The 21,556-nt window shown below is 43.1% G+C and overlaps 1 protein-coding gene across 5 annotated transcripts in view; it reads left to right on the forward strand.

Annotated features, from left to right (window-relative positions):
- The window catches only part of LOC138747669 (junction plakoglobin-like), a 77,756-nt gene that overhangs the window by 42,880 nt on the left and 13,320 nt on the right, over positions 1 to 21,556 (forward strand). For all 5 annotated transcript variants that reach the window (XM_069907143.1, XM_069907147.1, XM_069907144.1 and 2 more), the window contains exons 2-6: positions 5,413 to 5,616; positions 8,487 to 8,740; positions 9,932 to 10,170; positions 19,303 to 19,504; positions 20,305 to 20,449. In XM_069907143.1, coding sequence (XP_069763244.1) covers positions 5,421 to 5,616; positions 8,487 to 8,740; positions 9,932 to 10,170; positions 19,303 to 19,504; positions 20,305 to 20,449 — 1,036 coding nt within the window. In that variant the 5' untranslated portion in view covers positions 5,413 to 5,420. The remainder of the gene's footprint in view (positions 1 to 5,412; positions 5,617 to 8,486; positions 8,741 to 9,931; positions 10,171 to 19,302; positions 19,505 to 20,304; positions 20,450 to 21,556) is intronic.

Below are 21,556 nucleotides of genomic sequence, written 5' to 3' on the forward strand. Positions count from 1 at the left end.
TAATTCACCAACTATCACAATGACCTTGACACCACACCCTGTCCCCTATAAGGTTTCCATTCTTTTCTCACAATTTTTCTATCGTGTCAGCTTGCAGGATGAGTTCTTCCGTGTGAGATCATCAAGATGTCCCACTTAAAAGAAAAAGTGTATATCATGGCTATTGTGATTATAAAAAAAAAAAAAAGATGTCCCACTTAAAAAAAGTGGCTTTCCCTCTACTACCATCAAGTCAGCCTTCACTCGCACATTCTCCATTGCCTGAACATCTGCCCTGGCCTTTGTCCCCATGCACAACAAGGACAGGATTCCCCTTGTCCCTACTTAATACCCCACTAGCCTCTGCATCATTGTCCATCATTTCCGCCACCTCCTTTTAGATTTAGAGTTCAGATTTATTGTCAGAGTACATGCATGACATCACATTCAACTCTGAAATTTCTTTTTCCTGCAGGCGTGGCAGAATTACCACTAATTGGTAGTGCAGAAATTAAATGCACACAGCGTGAACATGTAAACAAAGAACTGATAACAAATGTAAATAAACTGCAATACAGGGTGAGCAAAGAAAATCAATAGAGTGCACAAGTAAGAGTCCTTAAATGAGTCCCTGATTGAGTTTGTCGTTGAGGAGTCTGATAGTGGAGGGGGAGCAGCTGTTCCTGAACCTGGTGGTGTGAGTCTTGTGGCCCCTATACCTCTTTCCTGATGGCAGCAGTGAGAAAGAACAGTGTGTGCTGGATGATGTGGGTCTTTTCTGTTTGTTGCTGCCCTCTGATGGCAGCGTTCCCTATAGATGTACAATAGTGGGGAAGGTTTTGCCTGTGATGTCCTGGGCTGTGTCCACTACCTTTTGGAGGGCTTTTCACGTAGGGGTATTGGTGTCCCCATACCAGACCAGGATGCAGCTGGTCAGCACACTTTCCACCACATGTCTGTAGAAATTTTCCAGGGTTTCTGATGTCCTACCAAACCCATGCAAACTCCTGAGGAAGTTGAAGCACTGACGTGCTTTCTTCACCATGCCATTGGTGTGTTGGTTACAGGAAAGATATTCCGAGATGGTGTCTCCAAAGAACCTAAATGTGCTCACCCGCTCCACCTCTGATCCCCCAATAATCACTGGATTGTACACCTCTGGCTTTCTCTTCCTGAAATCAACACTCAGCTCCTTAGTTTTTGTGACATTGAGGTCAAGGTTGTTGTTGGTGCTAAGTTTTCAATCTCTATCCAGTATACTGACTCATCCCCTTCCTTTATACAACCCACTACTGTGATATTGTCGGCAAATTTGTAGGTGGTGTTATTGTCGCACCGAGCTACACAGTCGTAGGTGTAAAGTGAGCAGAGCAGGAGGCTAAGAACACAGCCCTGTGGTGCTTCGGAGATTGTGATGGAGAAGTTCTTGACAATCTTCAATAATTATGATTGTGCCACCAGACATATCCATCCTCTCCTCCCCTCATTGCCTTCCACAGGGATAGCACTCTATGTGACTCCCTCGTCCACCAATTGACCTCTTGGGACCTACCCTGTGACCACAAGAAATGCTTCACATGCCCACCACCACCTCCTTCACCACTATTCATGGCCCCAAACAGTCATTCCAAGTGGTTGAAGTAAAAACACAAAATTTGGGAGAGGCTTAGCAGGTCAGTGTCCTTTATATAGTAAAGATAAAGATACATAACTGATGTTTCGGGCTTGAGCCCTTCATCAAGGTATCGCAAAGGATTATTTGTGAATCTGCGAGGGTCATCTACTGCATCTGGTGCTGCCGCTGTGGTCTCCTCTCCATTGAGAGACTGGACATTCTCCATTGCCTGAACATCTGCCCTGGCCTTTGTCCCCATGCACAACAAGGACAGGATTCCCCTTGTCCCTACTTAATACCTCACTAGCCTTTGCATCATTGCCCATCATTTCCGCCACCTCCTTTTAGATGGGAGATCGCTTTGTTCGGCACCTTGGCTCTGTCTGCTGCAATAGCAGAGATCTCCCAGTGGCTACCCTTTTTAATTCTCCACCCCATTCCCATGCCGGCATGGTCTCCTGCATTGCCTGTCTAAATTGAAGGGTGTGTTCTGTCTGCACACCCTCCAACTGGATGAGATTATCATTAATTTTTCTGGTTTACATTAACCCCCCCCCCACCAACCAAATCCCTACATCTCCTTTCCTCTAGCTCTGTCTTACTCTCTTCCTCTTTGTCTCCTTTCTCCAGCTCTGCATTCTAAGAGCCACCTCCTTTCCTGATCAATTCCCACCTTTCTTCTCCTGTCCTTCTATCCATGCCCAATATTACCTTTGGCCCCCTGCCCTTTCTCCCCTTCTCCCCAGCCTTTTAATTCAGGCATATGCCTACTTTTTGCTCATACCTTGAAGGGCTGCAGCCTGAAACATTGGCTATATATTTATACCTCCTCTGGAAGCTATGTGACCTGCTGAGTTCCTCCAGCAATTTTTTTAACTGCAATCACAGCATCAGACTTCTGTGCTCCACTAAATCTAAAGAGGACTGTTTTTGTGATTAAACAGTCAATTCTCGACATTGTCCACATAAATCTGTAGACACCGTGGTTGAAGTGAAAACATGAAATGTGGGAGAAGGTCAGCAAGTCAAACGGTGTCCGTTATGTAGCAACAGTAAAGACAGAACTGACGCTTTGGGCTTGAGCCCCTCATCAAGGTATCGCAAAGGATTACTTTGAAGGGGCTCAAGCCCAAAACGTTGGTTCTGTTTCTTTACCGTTGCTACATAACGGACACCGTTTGACCTGCTGAGCTTCTCCCGCATTTCGTGTTTTCACTTGACATTCTCCACAATTCTTCTGCAGTACGTTTGCCAGTTTGATTGGTCCAATTAAAATGCAAATTTAATTTTTGTCTGTTGATAGCCACTTGATAGGCACTTTCCATAGTCGTTTATTAAGCAAAACCGCGAGTTATTGCAGGAACTCAACAGGTGGAGAAGCTTTGATGAAGGCAAAGGGATTATCGCTGTATCAGTTGAGTCCCTTGTTTTACTCCCAAGATTCCAGCACAGTGTGTAATTCCAAACTGGCCACAGTAATGGTCGACTCTGGCTGTCTTCTGGGATAGTTGATTTGTTCCCAACTTTTGGAGGATAATTACAATTGGGTATTAAACGCTGATTTAATTAACAAGAGTTAAATCCTGAAACCAACGTAAACCACATGGAAAGTAAACTGAAGGTGATCAAAAGACTGGAAAGATAACAATGAGGTGAAAGGGAGAAGTGGAAGTACTTTTATAGTAGAGGCTTGCTGATGTCAGCAATGGAAGAACTGTTCTTTGTTAGGAGGGGACAAGGGAGAGGTGATATTTTGATTTGAATCTGATTACTCATCTTGGATTAGTGACTAAGTGAGTCAGCATTGAATCTGTTTGTTATAGTTCTGTAGCTTGGATGGAATGGCCCACTCGTTGAGTCTCAACACGTTAATTACTGCAGACCCCTTTCCAGGATCAGGGCTGTTTTTGGTGGTGCAACATTTCTGAAGTTGAACACCACTCAGGGAACTCTTGGGCTGGACCACAGAACCGAACCAACTGATTGCTGGTTCAGAGCAACTCTCATTTTACTTTTTAAAAGTAGTGACTTCATTTTGTGGTCTAGTACTGAGCTCAAATATTGTTTGGCACTCAACTATTTGAAGGCTTATAAACATTACCAGTGGAGTAAGTGAATAGGGAGTGCTGGTTATTGACATGAGATCAACTCCACTTTTCCAAATTCTGGACCCACTCTAGCGATTCCAGTAACCTGAATGATTGGATTAACTGGCAGCTGGATAGCTGGTATGGTATAAATTTATCAGTCCACATTCACATTTCACAAAAGTGGAAGTTAGTTGCCTTTTCCCAGTGTTGTGTGCCTAAATTGTGTCTCTGGTTCCACTATGTTGTTGACTAACTGATAAATAGCCTCCTCTGAGACAATGCAAGATGTTCAGATGCATCAAATCTCCTGCACCATGAAGAGGCAGCAAGTGGGCCTTGCCAGCAGTGTTCATGTCCCCAGGGACCTGTGGTTTTGTTGCTGGGCACTAACAAGAAGTTGGTGAGTTGTTGCATTCGCTCAACTCATTTTGTGATCCTCCATCCCCAAGGTGCTGGAATCTGGTTTAATGTCACATGAGCGTGTACCACACAAATTGTTTTGCGGCATGTATGTTTTGACTACACGTGATCATTCTTGCCATGCAGAGATTAGAAGTCAGAATGTGAATGTTGGGCAATGGAGAATTCCCGAGGGAGCTTATCCTTGCTGTTGGGCTCAAATGAGGGGCTGCTCCTCACTGCGCACAGATCCAGCCACCCCCTCTACCCCTCCCATGGTTGGTATCAATGTGACATTCTGCACTCCACTATCCACCCAATCTGTGGTACCTTACAAAAAGTGGGGATGGCGATGTTTTAAATGCTTCAGTGAATAATGTGCAGCTTGCAGTCTGACAAATAAAGTTCCAGAAGGCATGGGTAGGAGGTTCAGAAAGTGGGTCGATGGACACTTGGTGTAGTTGTTTGATTGGCCACTGGCAGCAAATGTCTATGATTATTTGAATCAGCAGCTTGAATTGCACACAGCAAGGCTTCCACTGGTTCTGTCCTTTCCACATCAAACCCATGACTGAAAGTCATGCACCAGTGTGGCTCCACCTCCACCCACAGTGTCGGTCTACACTGAACCAAACTGAAAGTACTTGACAACTTTCCCAGTGTAGTGCTGAGATGGTCCAGTATGTCGGAGAGCTGTTGGATGTGATACTGGACTAGGGTGTGTGATCCTATGGCAGCCTTTGAAGAGCATGGCTGTGACACGTGGCCAGAGTTCCTCTTCCCCGCCCCCCCCACCACTCTCTCTTCCAATGTGGTAATGCTGCTGGTCACACAGTTACTTCTGTGCAAACCGGCAGATGAGTATGCTGCAGTCCAGTAGCAGGCACGCTGACAGTGTTTCGTTGGCTGTGGAGCTTTCTGGGATGTCCTGAGATCATGAAAGGTGGTGACCTTGCTTGCAGAAATATTCTAGAATTGTAATCTCCTCTATCTCTGCACATCGCCCCACACACCCTATCCTCCACTTCTATAATATCCTCTCTGGCTACGGCTGGCTAATCTTGCCCATCTGTGGATTTGTGCCTGCTTTGGGGAGCTCTTCAAAGCTTCCTATCGGAGAGGCAATTTTAATAATGTGGGGTTGCAGTGTCTCTCAGCTGGAAACATAGCGGTGGAGTGTGTGGGGGTGTGTGTTTCCATTTCTTGTTGTCATGGTCACCCGGCTGCTAGGTACTTGCTTCCAGTTGAAACTTGCCTTCAGGAACTGTTGTCTCTGTTCAATGGATTTGTCCCCGTCACTGATGCTGAGGTTTTGCCTTTTGATTACAGTGTGAAAGATGGAGAGTTATAATTCTGAGTCGACCAGCAAGGTCACTCAGTGGCAGCAGTCCTACATGGATTCTGGCATCCACTCGGGCATGAACACCAATGTCCCATCACTGAGCGGCAAGGGCAACCTGGAGGATGACGATGTCTGGAAGCAGGGAAGATACACAGTTACGACGACCACCTACACTACAAAACAATTGCCAGGTATGTGTGGGGTCTGACCTGTGTGTGTTTGTGGGTGGAGGTGGAGCGGGGAATGAGGTCACAGAAGTTGTAGAGTTTCACAGCGTGGAAATGAGCCCATCCTCTGCGTGCTGATCAAGTCGTCCACCCAAACTAGTCCCATTTACACGCATTTAGCAAATACGGCATCCAGTGCTCCCACTGTGGCCTTCTCTACATCGGAGAGACTGGACGTAGACTGGGAGATTGCTTTACTGAGGACCTTTGCTCTGCATCAATGATGGGGATCTCCCAGAGGCCAACGACTTCAATTCTGTGCTCCACTCCTGTGCTGACATGTCTGTCCATTGGCCTCATGCACTGCCAAATCAAAGCCACCTGTAAGTTGGAGGAACTACCTAATATTCCACCTGGGCATTCGCCAGCCAAATTGAATTAACTTGGACTTCTCCGGTTTCTGCTAGCCCATTCTCCCCCTCTTCCCTATTCTCTGTCTCCTTTCCCCCAGCTCCCCACCCCCTTCCCTCTCCATTCACAGAATTCCATCTCCCCCTCCCCCCCCACCACTGTTTGCTGTTCTGCCTCCTTCCTTATCCCCCTGTTACCTCTTGTGCTCCTCCCACCCCACCCCACCATTTTATTTAGGTGCCTGCCTACATTTTGTCATTCCTTGATGAAGGGCTCAGGCACGAAATGTTGATTATGTATCTTTATCTTTGCTTGATAAAGTATAGTTTGACCAGCTGAGTTTCTCCAGCATTTAAAAAAAAAAATTAAATTGTGGCATCTGCAAGCTTTCGTGTTTTACCCCATTTCCTGGGATTCATTAATAGGGAATTGTATTCAGGAGTAGAGGGATCATGTTACAATTCTACAAATCTTTGGTAAGACCACTCTTGGGGTATTGTGTTCAATTCCGGTCGCCTCATTTGGAAGCTATGGAGAGGGTGCAGAGGAGATTTACCAGGATGTTGCCTGGATTGAGAAACATGGTTAGCAGAGCTGGGACTTTTCTCTTGGGAGCAAAGAAGGATGAGAGGAGACTTAATCGAGGTCTACAAGATTATGAGACGCCTAGATAGGGTGGGCAGCCAGCACCTGTTTCCAAGGGTAGGATCAGCAAACACCAGAGGTCATATGTACAAAGTTAAGGGAGGAAAGTTTAGGAGACATCAGGGGTGTTTTTTTTACACAGAGTCATGGGTGCCTGGAATATTCATTGGGGCTGAAACATTGGGGGTATTTAAGAGACTCAGACAGGCACATGGAGGGTTATGGGGTAGGGAGGGTTTAGTGCTTTTTTTTTTAAGGAAGGGGTATATGGGTTGGCACTGCACCGAGGGCCGAAGGGCATGTACTGTGCTGCATTGTTCCATGTTCTAGCTCTTTTCCTATCCATGAACTGTCTAAATGTTTTTCCAATGTTCTAATTGTACCCTCCCATAGCAGGTTGTTCCATATACCTTTCAACTTTGGGTGGGGGGGGGAGGGAAGGAGGAGAAATTCCCCTTCCCTCCACCATCAGACTTCTAAACAACAAACCCAATCAGAGAAGGACTCTTACTTTAACACTATTTATTATTGAATGTTTACTTTCTGTATTGCAGTCAGTCACTTCTTTCTTTGTTTACATTTCTATTTTGTATAAATATCTTGAGTACAGTTTCTTATACCACCAATAAGTAGAAATTTCGTCTGGTCTACAAGAAGAGGAATCTCAGGGTTGTCTGTGATGACATGTACGTATGAATCTGAACTTTGACTTTAAATCCCTTCCCTCTCATCTTAAAATGTGCTTTTAAGTTTTAGTCAAAAGATATTACTATTGTGTTTCTCTTCTATACACCTCGTGATTCTGACAGCCTCTCTCAGGTTCCCATCCCCCTCTTGCACTCCAGAGAGGAAAGACTCAGCCTGTTCTTGTAGCTCCCAGTAACCACCTTGTGAACACTTTCTGTAGTTTGGTTGATGAGGGGAGGGCTGGAGAATAATCTGACTCCTTCCCCATTTGGAATAACAGTGACCAATTCAGCCACCTGCACATCTTGGAAATGGGGGAGGAATCTGGGGCATCTAGAGGAGATGCACAGGTCAGGGCGAATATCCACTCTCCACACTAGCAGCAGTAGAGGTTGGGATGCTGGAGCTTCAGACTGCTGTGCCACTGGGGTCTTCAGCTTGGCTAGTTTCAATGTGTCCCACCTGCTAGGAATAAACTGACGCACACCAGCAAGAGGACGCTGGCTGCACAAATATTGAACATTTAATTAAAACACTTGTTGCCCATCTGTCCTCTGCAGCACAAGAAAGAATTCGAGGAATAGATGGGAGCAAAATGTAAATGAGAGAACAAGGGCTGAACATGCTATTTGAGAGCCAAGGGATAGGATGTTGGGCATTGGGTTAACTCCACCCTTGCCTCTGGGATCAGAGCCCAGCCCTGATTCACTCCCACTGCCACTCTGCCTCTTCCCCTCATAAAATCGCTCGCTCTCAAATTTCACATTTTTCTTGAGGGGGTAACTAGGCATATTGGTGAGGAGTGCATTTAACCAATTCCCACTGTAGTCATCATTCTTGATCATTTATTGCTTGGCGATAAATTTCTCTATTGACCCTATGAAGCAACAATGTCTTATTTTGAGGTGACACCCACTGTCCCACTACTGCCTGTTGTTGCATAACCGCTGCTGAGGTGTGAAGGTGGTAGACTTGGTGTGCCTGGACGGATCCCCCTGGCCCGGGGTGTAACTGGTGTGCCTGGACGGATCCCCCTGGCCCGGGGTGTAACTGGTGTGCCTGGACGGATCCCCCTGGTCCGGGGTGTAACTGATGTGCCTGGACAGATGCCCTCGCCTTAAGGTGTAACCCATTTTGTTGCCTTTTCTCAGAGATGGAGGAGCAGCTGGCTTCCACTCGAGGCCAGCGGGTTCGGGCTGCCATGTTCCCAGAAACCTTGGAGAGTGGAACTCGCATCCTGTCCCCTCAGATGGATCTCGGCCAGGAGACCAATGTGCAGAAACTTTCGGAGTCTTCCCAGATGCTGAAAGCTGCCATCGTGCAGCTCATCAATTACCAGGACGATGCAGAACTGGCAACACGTGCCATACCTGAGCTCACCAAATTACTCAACGATGAAGACCAGGTAATGTTCCCTCTCTGTGCACACAAGTAGGAATGGGCCAATCAGCCCCTCCAGCCTGTTCGTGGAATGATCCTGTGTTGACTCTATATAATTGGCTTACTTCTGTAATCTTGCATGAAATTTTCTGTGGCAGTTTTGGAACCTTCGCTGGTTTCTTTGTTAGTTTCTGTATAGCAGGAACACAAAATTCCCTCTGCCCTGTGTGTGAGAAGTCCATGATGACAATGGCCTTCGTCCAGTCTCCAGATCCTGGGATTTTAGTTCCTCTAATTGCCCTGCTAAGTATTTTGGTTAAACATGAAAGTCTGCAGATTGATGGGTTTGAGTGCAATACACAAATGTGCCAGAGAAACTCAGCAGGTCACCCAGCATCCATAGCAAGGAAACAATTGTTGACATTTTGGGTCTGAGCTCTTGGGAATAATCTTCCTGATGAAGGACCCCGGCCTTCATGAGGAAAATGTCGACTGCCTGTAACTTCCTATGGATGCTATATGACCTGTTGTGTTTCTCCAGGACTTTTGTGCCCTGCATATGTTTTGGCTATGTCATTTGGCTTAACTACCTCTTAGAATAGTGATTCTCAACCTTACCCTAACCCTTACCCCCCCCCACTCACATAACACCTTAAGTAATCCTTTACTAACCACAGAGCATCTTATGGCATAAGATGCCAATAATGCTCTGTGGTTAGTAAGGCATTACTTAAGGTGGCATTTTAGTGGGGTAAAAAAAGTTGAGAATCAGTCTTGGATCCATGTTGCTATGACCCTTTGCCTTGGTGTCACTCTGGTGAATCTATAGTTGACCTGCTCCAAGCTCGAGATAACTTCTCAAAGTGAGTCACACTGCAGATTGATGTTTGTGGGGTCCATCCAGAAAGCTTTGCAACTGGTATGCCATTCCAATCCTTTAATTTCCAGATTCTTGCTAGGTGGTTGGCCAAATGTTATTACCCTTTGCTCACCTGGTGCCCTGAATCTCTTCTCTCCCACCTCCCAATGTCGAATTCCTCTGCATTTTTTCCCCCTCACTGACTGCAATGTTCTGCTCCTCTGTCCATGTTTACAGTCCTGACCCAGTTCCTCTGCTGTTCACCACCATTTCATCTGGGCCCTTGAGGGCTATTGGCAATAAACTGCTGAAGCTGCCCAGCTGAGACCTTTAACCCTTTCCTCCCTACCGTTGTAGGTTATAGTTTGCAAGGCGACCATGATTGTTAACCAGCTGGTGAAGAAGGACGCCTCGTGCCGTGCCCTGGAACAGTCCCCACAGATGGTGGCAGCTGTTGTCCGCACCATGCAGAACACCAGTGACATGGAAACTGCTCGGCATGCAGCTGGAATCTTGCACAACTTCTCGCATCACCATGACGGCATGCTGGCCATCTTCAAGTCGGGTGGGATTCCCGCACTGGTCAGGATGCTGAGGTACGGTCCTTGAGCTGCCACATTCTTCCCATGCTGTTGTCTCTGCTCACTGTATGTGTCAGTTAGGAACAGGTATGGGTAAATCAGCCACTAAACCTGCTTTGTCATTTAATATCACAGGTCTGATTGTAACATATAGATAGATCAATCTATCTTGTACATTTTGGCATACAAGTTGACCACTGTACGTCAACCCCAATTTTTAGCCTCATTTAAAGGGTTTTATGGTTTATCCGGTGTACAAGTTGACCCCAGTTTTCTGGATTGTTGAGTTGGCCCATTGACTGGCATATACATTGCTGGGCGTTGGCTGGAAGTGATTGCTATCACGGAGCATCCATCGACTCCACGCTACTCACAATGAAAGCTTGAAGTGGGTTTTAGTTGAAAGTGATAGAAATGGCTAAGAAAACCACCAACGGCGCTGCTGTAAGAAAATTTGAGTATGAGAAGTTGATAACAGATTGGAGGAAGAAAGAAGAGACTTTAAGAAAAGTCCTTAAGAGACTTTGTTGAGAAAAGGAATCACTCGTTGGCCAGAGTTGGAAAATCACGTTGCAGAATGGGTACGTGAACAGAAGCAAGATTGCTATATAGTCACCCGAAATTAAATAATAACATTTGCACTGCAGTGGGCCAAGTCGCACCCAGACTTCAGCGATGATTTTGAGGCTACGTTAGGCTGTTGCAATCATTTCAAGAGCAGGAAAAATCTAGTATTTCAACAAAAATTGCTCAGAAACTACCAAAAGATCTTGATCATAAAGTTGTAAGTTTTCACTAGTTTATTATACGTAACTGGCAGAAACGCCAGTTTGCATTGGCAAATATTGGAAACATGGACGAAACCCCCATGAATTTCGACATGATAGGCAATAGAACAATGAAATGGGAAGGTGCTAAAACTGCAAGGACCAGGTTTATTGTGGTGTTATCGTGCATGACCGACAGGACAAAGTTAATTCCCTGAGGGTATTTTTGTACATTTTCATGAAAAAGGATGGATGGATGAAAATTATGTAAAATGTGTAGAACAGGCAGCCAGGCGGTTTAGGCAAAGAATGGAGTTTGCTGGTCTGGGCTATGTTTCGTAGCCACTTAACTAAGAAGACTAAAAGTAGATTAGCACCACAAAGTACTTGTATGGTGGTTATCCAGGATGATTTAATGCCTATATTGCAACCGCTTGATGACTACTTGAGCAAGCCATTCAAAGGCCATGTGTGTGAGGAATGGAATAAATTGATGTCGAGCACTGAAAAGTAATTTACAAAAGGTGTGCTGCATCACTTGATGTGCTGTGTAACTTTGTGGTCAAGGCACAGGACAAAGTTTAAGTAGAGACAGTGATTAAAATAATTTAAGAAGTGCGGTATCTCTTGTGCGATTGATGGCACGGAGGATGATTTATTGTGGGACACTGATGTCGAAGGTGAAACCGCCTCATCAGATAAGGTCTGGGACCCATATGATGACAGTTTAAACAGTGAGAGTGTGGACGTGCTTGATGCCATCTTTGCCTCAGATGATGATAGAGTGATTTTGAAGGGTTCTAAATGTGTTGTTTTTCAATAAAAATCTCAATGAAAATATGTCACAGTCGGGTTTTTGATTTTTCAAGGGTCGACTTGTGTGCCGAATTGGTTTCTTCATTGGTCAACATACGCCGGATTGGTGTGGATTGAATTTTGAGTTGAATTTAAGGTCTCAAAAGTATATCTGGCGTACAAGTCCACCCCCTTTTTTTTTAGTTTCATGACTCAACTTGTATGCTGAATTATACGGTAATTGTATTCATTTTTATAATCTACATAGTCACGTTTATTGTCATCTGATTATACAAGTACAACCTGATGAAACAGTGCTCTCTGGTCCTTGGTGCAAAAACAGGCTGACATACAACCAGGCAAACAGTATACATATAGGACAAGTATTTCATCTATATAAATAAATATTGTTTCATGAATAGTAGAGTCTTGGATAGTTAATGTGAGCAGATCCTTTGGTCGTTCAGCATTCTCACTGCCCGTGGGAAGAAGCTGTTACTTGGCCTGGTGGTGCTGGCTCTGAACCTCCTGTATCTCTTCCCCAATGTGAGCAACTGAAATTTTTCTTTAATTTTTAAATTTTTTACACTATGAATCATATTGACCAAAATAGACATAAACATTTCCCTCTTGAATATACACAGTGTCATTTTCTCCCTTTTTTCCCTCTTCCAAAACCAATAAACATTCAACATATACAATATAATAAACCCATTAAACAATGTCATCACACAAGGAAAATAAACAAGAAAATTGTGTCATCTACTTTTACACACTGGATCAAGTCATTTTGTCATCTTATCATTTTAGGGGGTGGAGGTCCGAGGCAGGCCCTCTCTTGTGTTCCATGTGCGGTTCCCAAATTTGTTCAAATAATGTGACTTTATTTTTTTAATTATATGTTGTTTTTTCCAATGGAATACATTTATTCATTTCCATGTACCATTGCTGTATTCTGAGGCTCTCTTCCGATTTCCAAGTTGACATTATACATTTTTTTGCTACTGCTAAGGCTATCATAATGAATCTTTTTTACAATTCATCAATTTGAGGCCTAATCAACATGAGTGTATCCGTATTTAGAGGAAAATATATAGAGTATAGATAAGAATTAATAAGGGAATGAAAGGGAATAGAGGGGATAAGGAGGGAATTAAAAGAGTGACCTTTGTTATATATGAAAATTGAAATCTTTTCTGGGGGGGGGCTGGGTGGGGAGGAGTTACGGTCACTGCAAAATCAGTTGACGCTTGTGAGTGAATTCGCAAATCCAAATGAAGAGGGGAGATGTGGTTGCCCGACAAGGGATAAAGGGCAACTCAGGAGGGGGAGGGGAGAATGGGATTTAAAGAAGTTTTAAGTAGGAAAATAAGGAAAATGTTTGATGTTTTAGAAATGTTGTCTATCCAGACACAAGTTTTGAACTCCTGAAGAAGAGGAAGGAGTTCAATACAGCAAAAATGATCTTATGGAAAAAAGGATATAAATTTATGTTAAAGTACCCAGCGGTACTTAAAATAGTTATTCCAGGGCAACAAAACAGACTATTCTCGGATCCAGAGGAAGCACGAAAATTTGCAGAACAACTACAAAACAAGCAGAGAGATGAAGACATCTAATGAGAGTAAAAATGACCACAAATTATATATATGTGTGTATGTATGTATATATATATATATATATATGTATGTATATATATATATATAAAAATATGGGTGTGTATATATTACATGAGTTGATTTTCCATCACTAATAATTTTGGCATTTGGTAATTTGATTTTTTTTCCTTTCTAAGTGAATCTTCTTTCATATATTGAGTAAATGATGCAATACTGGTGAGCCTTTATATCATAGCAGCTTTTCACATCCCACTTATAAAATATATGTTCCGGAACCTTCTCCCCTATTTTATCTAGTTCTATATTAGTCCAATCTGGTTTTTCCCTTGTCTGATAAAAATCTGATAAATATCTTAATTATGCTGCTCTATAATAATTTTTTAAGTTTGGTCACTGCAAACCACTTTGGTTGTACCTCTCTCCTTTCCATTAAAGAAATTCTCTGTTAAGGGAATTGGTAACAATTGAAATAAGTATTGTATCCTTGCGAAGACATTCATTTTAATGCAATTTAGCGGTAATTCTTTCCAATGTTCTAAGTCTTCCTGCAATTTCTTTATTAGAGGCTGATAATTTAATTTGTACAAGTGGCTTATTATCTAACCTAATACCTAGGAATCGGATTGCTTGTGTTTGCCATTTAAATGGTGATTCTTTCTTAAACTTTGTGAAATCCGCATTATTCATTGGCATCGCTTCACTTTTATTTGCGTTGATCTTGTACTCCGATATTTCTCCATATTCCTTTGATTTCTTATGTAATTCTTTTATTGATATTTCTGGTTCTGTTAAGTATACTATGATTTCATCTGCAAATAAACTGATTTTATACTCCTTCTCCTTTATTTTTATCCCTTTTTATTTTCTGTTCTTATCAGTTCTGCCAATGGTTCTATTGCTAAAGCGAACAGTGAGGGAGGTAATGGGCATCCCTGCCTAGTTGACCTACTTAATTTAAATTGGTTCGATACATATCCATTTACTGTTACCTTCACCAATGGTCCATTATATAATGCTTTAATCCAATTAATATATTTTTCTGGTAGATTGAACTTCTGTAATACTTTAAATAAGTAGTTCCACTCTACTCTGTCAAAGGCCTTTTCTGTGTCTAAAGCAACAGCCACTGTTGGCTTCTTATTTTCTTGAACTGCATGAATTAGATAATAAGTTTACAGACATTATCCGCTGTTTGTCTTTTCTTAATAAATCCAGTTTGATCTTGTTTTACTATTTTTGGTACACAATCGGCCAATCTGTTTGCTAATCATTTCGCTATTACCTTATAATCTGAGTTGAGATATTGGTCTATATGATGCTGGTGTTAGTGGATCCTTTCCCCATCTTTGGTATTACTGTAATTATTGCTGTTCTACATGAATCTGGCAAGTTTTGTGTTTCTTCAACCTGTTTCATTACTTCCAGGAAAGGAGGAATTAATAACTCTTTAAATGTTTTATAGAATTCTATTGGGAATCCATCCTCTCCAGGCGTTTTATTGTTCGGCAGCTTTTTTAATATATCCTGTACTTCCTCTATTTCAAATGGTTTTATCAGTTTGTTTTGTTCCTCCTTGCAATTTCGGCAGTTCAATTTTAGCTTAAAACTCTTCTATTTTATCATCTTTCCCCTCGTTCTCAGTTTGGTATAATTGTTCATAAAATCCCTTAACGTTTTCATTAATCTCTGTTGGGTTATATGTAATTTGTTTGTCCTTTTTCCTTGATGCCAATACAGCTTGTTCTGTTTTAAGTTGACAGGCTAATGTTTTGTTTTTTTTTCTTCTAGTTCATAATACTTTTGCTTTATTTTCATTATATTCTTCTCCACCTTGTACATTTGTGCCATTTTCTTTCTTTTCTCTACAACTTTATCTTTTATTTGTTATGTTTTGTATTTCTTGATCGTTGTATTTTCTTCATTTTATTTCTTCTGGCTGGTATTCCCCTTCCGGCCACTACTCCATCACGTGACTCCTTGAGCAAATGAAAGTTGTTGGGTGTAAGGGGTCCTCAATTATATTTTTAAATTTAATTTTAAAAAAAAAAAAAAAAAATTTTTTTGACTTTCAGCATGGTATCAGGCCATTTCGGCCCTCGAGTCTATGCCACCCAATTTACACCCCATTAACATACACCATTTATGTTTTAAATGATAAGAAGAAACTGGAGTCCCCAGAGAAAACCCAAACAGACATGGGTAGAATGTACAGACTACTTACAGACAGTTTTGTGTGCCTTCAGACAATGATCCCGGTTGATCACTTGGGGGGGGGGGGGGTGGCAGGAGGAACGGAGACTCCAGTTATTCTCTTTACCACTCTCCTGGTCCTGTGGATTCACCTCCAGTCTTTATCCCTGCAGCAACCGTACAGCCAGCCAAGACGCTCTTGGAAGAGCTGCTATAGAAGGTTGAAATAATGGTGGCCGGTAGCCTTGCCCACCTCAGTCTTCTTAGAAGTCACTGTTGCATCTTCCTGACAAGTGAGGAGATGTTGTGTGTCCATGATAGGTCACTAGTTAAGGAATGATGCTCTCCACTGTCTCTACTACAGAGTTGGTGTGTAGTGGAGGGTGGTTGTTCCTGGTCCTGCTGAAGTCCACGATCATCTCCTTTGTCTTGTCCACATTGAGACTAGGGTCTCTGTAGTGTGACAGAAGAAGCAATCACAAAATCATTGTCTCTTGAAAAATATTGAAATGCTCTCAATCCCACTACCATTTAAGGAAGGGGTTTTTTGGCCTTTATCCCCAGAGTAGGTGCATCTAAAGGTGGAGGACATAGATTTTAACTGAGAGAGAAAGATTTAAAAGGGACCTGAGGGTATCCTGAGTGGTGGATGTATGGAGTGATTATTGTAGGAAACCGTAATGTTCAAAAGATATTTTGACAGTTTCATGGATAGAAAAAGTATTTGGGCCCAAAGCAGGCAAAACGTGACAACCTTGGGCGTTGAGGGCAAGTGGGGTTGAAGGGCTTGTTTCTGTGCTGTGGAACTCCACCCTATCAAAACCCCTCGGGGATGGTGTGTTTCAATCAAGTATCCTGTTGCTTTCAATTTCAGCAGACGCAAGTCTGGCCTATTTAACCATTTCTCATACAAAACATCCTATTCATTCCAGGGCTTGGTTCAGTGAACCCTCTCTAAACTGCCTACAATGTATTTAAATACTTAATGAGACCATTTGTGTTAATGGTATTGCATATGCCCTTTGTAACTGGAGTTTATCCTCCCTATTTTTTGCATCTAGTTTCTCTCGTGATGAGCGATGATGCTCTGTCAGTTTTCCCATTTACTTGTTGTGCTTCACATTAACCTTCCTCAGATGGATTCTTGGACCCCAGATCTCTTGGCACCTGAATTTTACATCTGTTGCCATGTAGATAATATTTTTCATGTCACAATTGACCATGTGTTTTCCCACATTATACTCTTATTGCAGACCTTTGCTCTCTTAATAATCTCCTTGTAGACTCCTTGTGTCCTTTTCACAAATTACTTTACGACTTTTAAATCAACAAATTGACTTCAGTACACAAATGTGATGGGAAATCTCGGCAGGTCGCGAAGCACCTACCGGAAGTCGAAGGGTATTTAAATTTTGCACCTGAGCCCTTTCTCAGGAAGAGAACATGACTGCTCAGTCCAGGCACTTCAGCCCACAGTGCTGTGTTAACCTATATAAACCTACTCCGTCACAATCTATATTTACCCTCCCTCACACCCATTGCCCTCTATTTTTTCTTGCATCCATTTAGTGCCTTCAAGCATTTAATAAATTATAATAAATTGAGCCCCAAGCACTTATCCTGTTTCATGTCACTCAGTAATCTTGCCATCCAGAAAAGGCCCACTGTTCCTCTTAGACTCTATCCACTCCAACAGTTTGCCTCCTAAGCCTTAGAATCATGCTCTTTTATTTTCCATGTCAATAGCCTTGTGTAAATGTTAACTAGAGCACATACACCACCTCCCCTTCTCCCCAGTTTGATGGTCATTCACAAAGATCCAATTAATTAAACATTTCTCTTTCACAAAACCAAGCTGACTGCCTGACAACCACACAAACTAAGTGTGCTATAGCATTTTAGTAGTAATGGCTAACCTTTTCCCTACCACAGATGTTCAACTGTGTGTAGCCGTGACTTGACAGAACCCTGAACCACTGACCATTTTCTCTGTTCACCTGTCCCAGTGATTGCAATTTTCCTGACTTTCTTCCCTTTAATTCCCCATGTCCAGTTACTTCTGGAGAATTATTTGTATCCTTTACAGTGAAGCAAAATAGCTGTTTATTTTCCATCTCCTTTTCCCATATTAATTCCCAAAGCACTGTGTGCCAAATGCTTTCAAAAGAAATCAATAGAAACTCTTACTATATCATATTACATTTCAGACTAGTTTTTGTCACACCATATTTTTCTCTTAAACTTGCTGTGTTTTATATTTTGTCCAATCTTCTCATCTGTCACCCGTCCCTTTAAATTCAGTATTTCACGTTGAACTCTTTAATGCAACCTTTAGTAGAATTCTCTGCCCAGGAAGGCTTAAAATCATATCCACCTATTGGGAACATGGGTAACGTGATATTTCCCATTATTCCTCACTTGAAGGGTGGTTGTGAAATGAATCAATAATTTGAAGTATTCGTGCAAAGAAAATGATTAAAGAGTGACACAGTGTGGCAGACAATATGCCACTGCCATAGAGCACCAGAGACCTGGGTTCAATTCTAATGTCTGGAGCTGTCTGTTTGGAGTTTGTACCTTCTCCTGTGACTGTGTGGGTTTCCCAAAGACAGGTTGACTGGAAGGTTAATTAGCCACTGTAAAAGGTCCTTTGTTTGCAGGTGAAGAGTAGAATCTGGCCAAAGGAGAACGTGTGGAGAATGGGGTTAATGTGGTAGGAGTGAAATTGGAGGTTGGGATGGACTCTGGACTGAAGGGCTACACCTTCTGGTGTAGTTCAGGATTGGTGTTCTGTGTGCAACACTCAAGAACAAATGCTGACCAGCGCTTGCATTTAATGCAGGATTTGCAACACAGGAAAGGGTTGTATGATTTTGGATTTATTCAGATATTCGATGTATTGTTAGATTACAGACATGATATCCATGCAACCCTGGGATTTTTTTTCTGTAGGTGAGGCAGAATTACCATTTATTGGCAGAGCAAAAAAAAACTATTCAACCTCCACATGTAACCAAATTAAGAAATGTAAACAAACTGCAATATAGAGGAGGGGGTGGTGGGGGAAACCAAGTGAGTCCTTAAATGAGTCCCTGATTGAGTTTGTTGTTAAAGAGTCTGATGGTGGAGGGGTAGCAGCTGTTCCTGAACCTGGTGGTGCGAGTCTTGTGGCCCCTGTACCTCTTTCCTGGTGGTAGCAGCGAGAACAGAGTGAGTACTGGGTGGTCTGGATCTTTGATGTTGCTGCTGCTCTCCGATGACAACAGCATTCCCTGTGGATGTTCTCTATGGTGGGAAGGGTTTTACCTGGGATGTCCTGGGCTGTGTTCACTACCTTTTGCAGGGATTTACGTTCAGGGGTATTAGTATTGCCAAACCAGACTGTGATGCAGCCAGTCAGCACACTTTCCACCACACATCTGTAGAAATTTGCCAGGGTTTCCACTACCACACCTTCGCAAACTCCTGAGGAAGTAGAAGAGCTGACGTGCTTTCTTCATGATGCTATTAGTGTGAGTCCAGGAAAGATCCTCCAAGGTGGTGACTCTCAAGAGCTTGAATTTGCTCCCCCTCTCCACCTTTTGTAACTCGGTTCGTCTTTATTGTTCACTTTGCCTCTTGTGTGTAACTGCACTTCCCATGGGGCCCTGAGTTCTTGTGTGGCTGTCAGATTTATTTAATGGATTGGAAAGTGCTGGGGCCACATGGAGGTTGATAAAGATGCTAAAGAACATAATATGATTGACTGTGCACTGATGGGTGACTTTGTTCTCTAGCTCTCCTGTCGAGTCCATCTTGTTCTACGCCATCACAACCCTCCACAACCTGCTCCTGCACCAGGAGGGTGCAAAGATGGCCGTGCGCCTGGCAGATGGGCTGCAAAAGATGGTTCCTCTATTGAAAAAGAGCAATGTCAAGTTCCTGGCCATCACCACAGACTGCCTGCAACTGTTGGCATATGGGAACCAGGAAAGCAAGGTGGGGTATGAACATGTGCTGGGGATAGGGTGGAGCGATTGGTTTAGGGTGTTGGGAAGGAGTTCTGGGCAAGTTCTGGAAGGAGCAACAGGAGCTCAATGTTTTGCTGGACAGAGAGCCCCCTCTGGGTTCTTGCCCATTCTGCAGCAAGGCAGGCAAGACTAAAGTGAAACAGAAACATTGAGGAAAGGAAGTGAAGTAACTAGAGGGGTTTTGGGGCGGGGGGGGGGGGGGGGAGAGTCACAGATACTTGAGACTTTGCTGAAAATTCATCTAAATCATTGGACCACATGAGTGGAGATCATTGAAAGGTGACTTGCACTTTTCACATTCCTGTCCTCCCAATGGGGGCATCCTGATGGGTTACAGATTTACTCTTTTGCAAACCATCCCCCACTCCACTAACATTTGTGCACCATGAATGGTATTTGATAATGACCGAGTGTCTCTTCTGGTGATGTCGAGTGAGGGTTGAATGTTAGCCAAAAAGTGAGGAGATCTACCCTGTAGAATCACATGGTTGGTCTTTATCACGTTCACCTAAAAGGAGCTGGAGCTTCTGTTTAATTCCTCAACCATACTTCTGACTGTAGTTGTCAACCCCAAACTATCCCACACACTGCAGTGTCCAGAGGAAGGCAGCTGCATAGCAATGAACTTAGACATTGGCAGCGATTTTTGATAGTTCTTTGTTCTACCTTAATGAGAGGGGTCTCCTTGTTGGATCTGGAGCCTGATTGCTACCTGCAGTTGCCAAATGAAAATAGATAACCTGAAACTGCCCTGTTCTGATTTCTCAGTTGATAATCCTGGCGAATGGAGGCCCAGCAGCGCTCGTCCACATCATGAGAACCTACAACTATGAGAAGCTGCTCTGGACCACAAGCCGTGTCCTCAAGGTTCTGTCTGTCTGCCCCAGCAACAAGCCTGCAATCGTGGAAGCTGGTAACTATTGGCTCTGGACCCCAGGCCATGTTCCCTCTCCTGCTCATCTGAAGTTTGAAAAGTTGATGTGTCCTGGACACTTTTCCAAATCTAGGAAATTACCCATAACCTGGCACTTAAAGATCCCTCTCCCTGAGCACTTCAGTTGTATGGGTGAAATAGGTGCACTTTTGTCTGGTGTACAATGGCTCCTGATCTGTTGAGGATTGGTTATAGTTTGGCCCTTCATGTCCATGGTTGTTTCCTGTGAGCAACTTGCTTATTCCACCCACTCAGTCCTTTCTCCGTAGCCTTGACTCTTTTCACTAATTCCCTCTTGAAAGTCACAATGGACCTGCCTCCACTGCGTTGATAGGCAGTGGATTCCAGATTTGAATCGTGTGCTATATAGAGTCCTTGTGATGCTCTTAATCCTCTTCCCCTTGTACCTCTGATCTCTTCATCAACCTATCAAAGGGAACACCTTCCCAATATCCAGTCTGTACATCAATTAGATCTCCTCCACCCTTTTCTCCAATGAAAACCCTCTTAACCTCTAAGTGTAACCCCTCATTTCAAGAACCATTGTTATCATTCTTCTGTGGGCCATTGTTAATGCTGTCGTCTCTCTCCAACAAAAAAAAATGACCAGAATTGAACACATTAGACTGGTTAAGGCTCTGCTAGGGTTTTGTAATTATTTCCCTGCCTCCACTGAAAAAGCCCAGGATCATTAACACCTCCAATAACTTTCTTAACCTCTTTCAGTGATTTGTGTTTGCATCCCCAGATCCTTCTGCTCATTTCAGACCTTTATCTTTTCTATTCTTCTATCACATTCTTCCTATCAAATACATCTTCCATTTCTCCACTTTAACCCTTATCTGTCCTTTCACCGGCGTGTTATTATTCCACTGCAATTAGGCATTCTGGGGAATTTTTGTTTTTATTTTGGATTTCCTGCATTTTTTTTTGGCTCATTGTATGTAGTAATTTTTCCCATAAACGGTACAGTTTTGGCCACACGAGTCGCCCGTTTGAGGGGTATTTTGGAAGGCAGGGGACGGAGGAGGTTGTGGTCACTCGTGACAAATTCCCTTGAGTGCTGATACACTGGGTGCCCTTTGG

Source organism: Narcine bancroftii, chromosome 12, assembly GCF_036971445.1.
Source record: "Narcine bancroftii isolate sNarBan1 chromosome 12, sNarBan1.hap1, whole genome shotgun sequence".
Classification (NCBI taxonomy): domain Eukaryota; kingdom Metazoa; phylum Chordata; class Chondrichthyes; order Torpediniformes; family Narcinidae; genus Narcine; species Narcine bancroftii.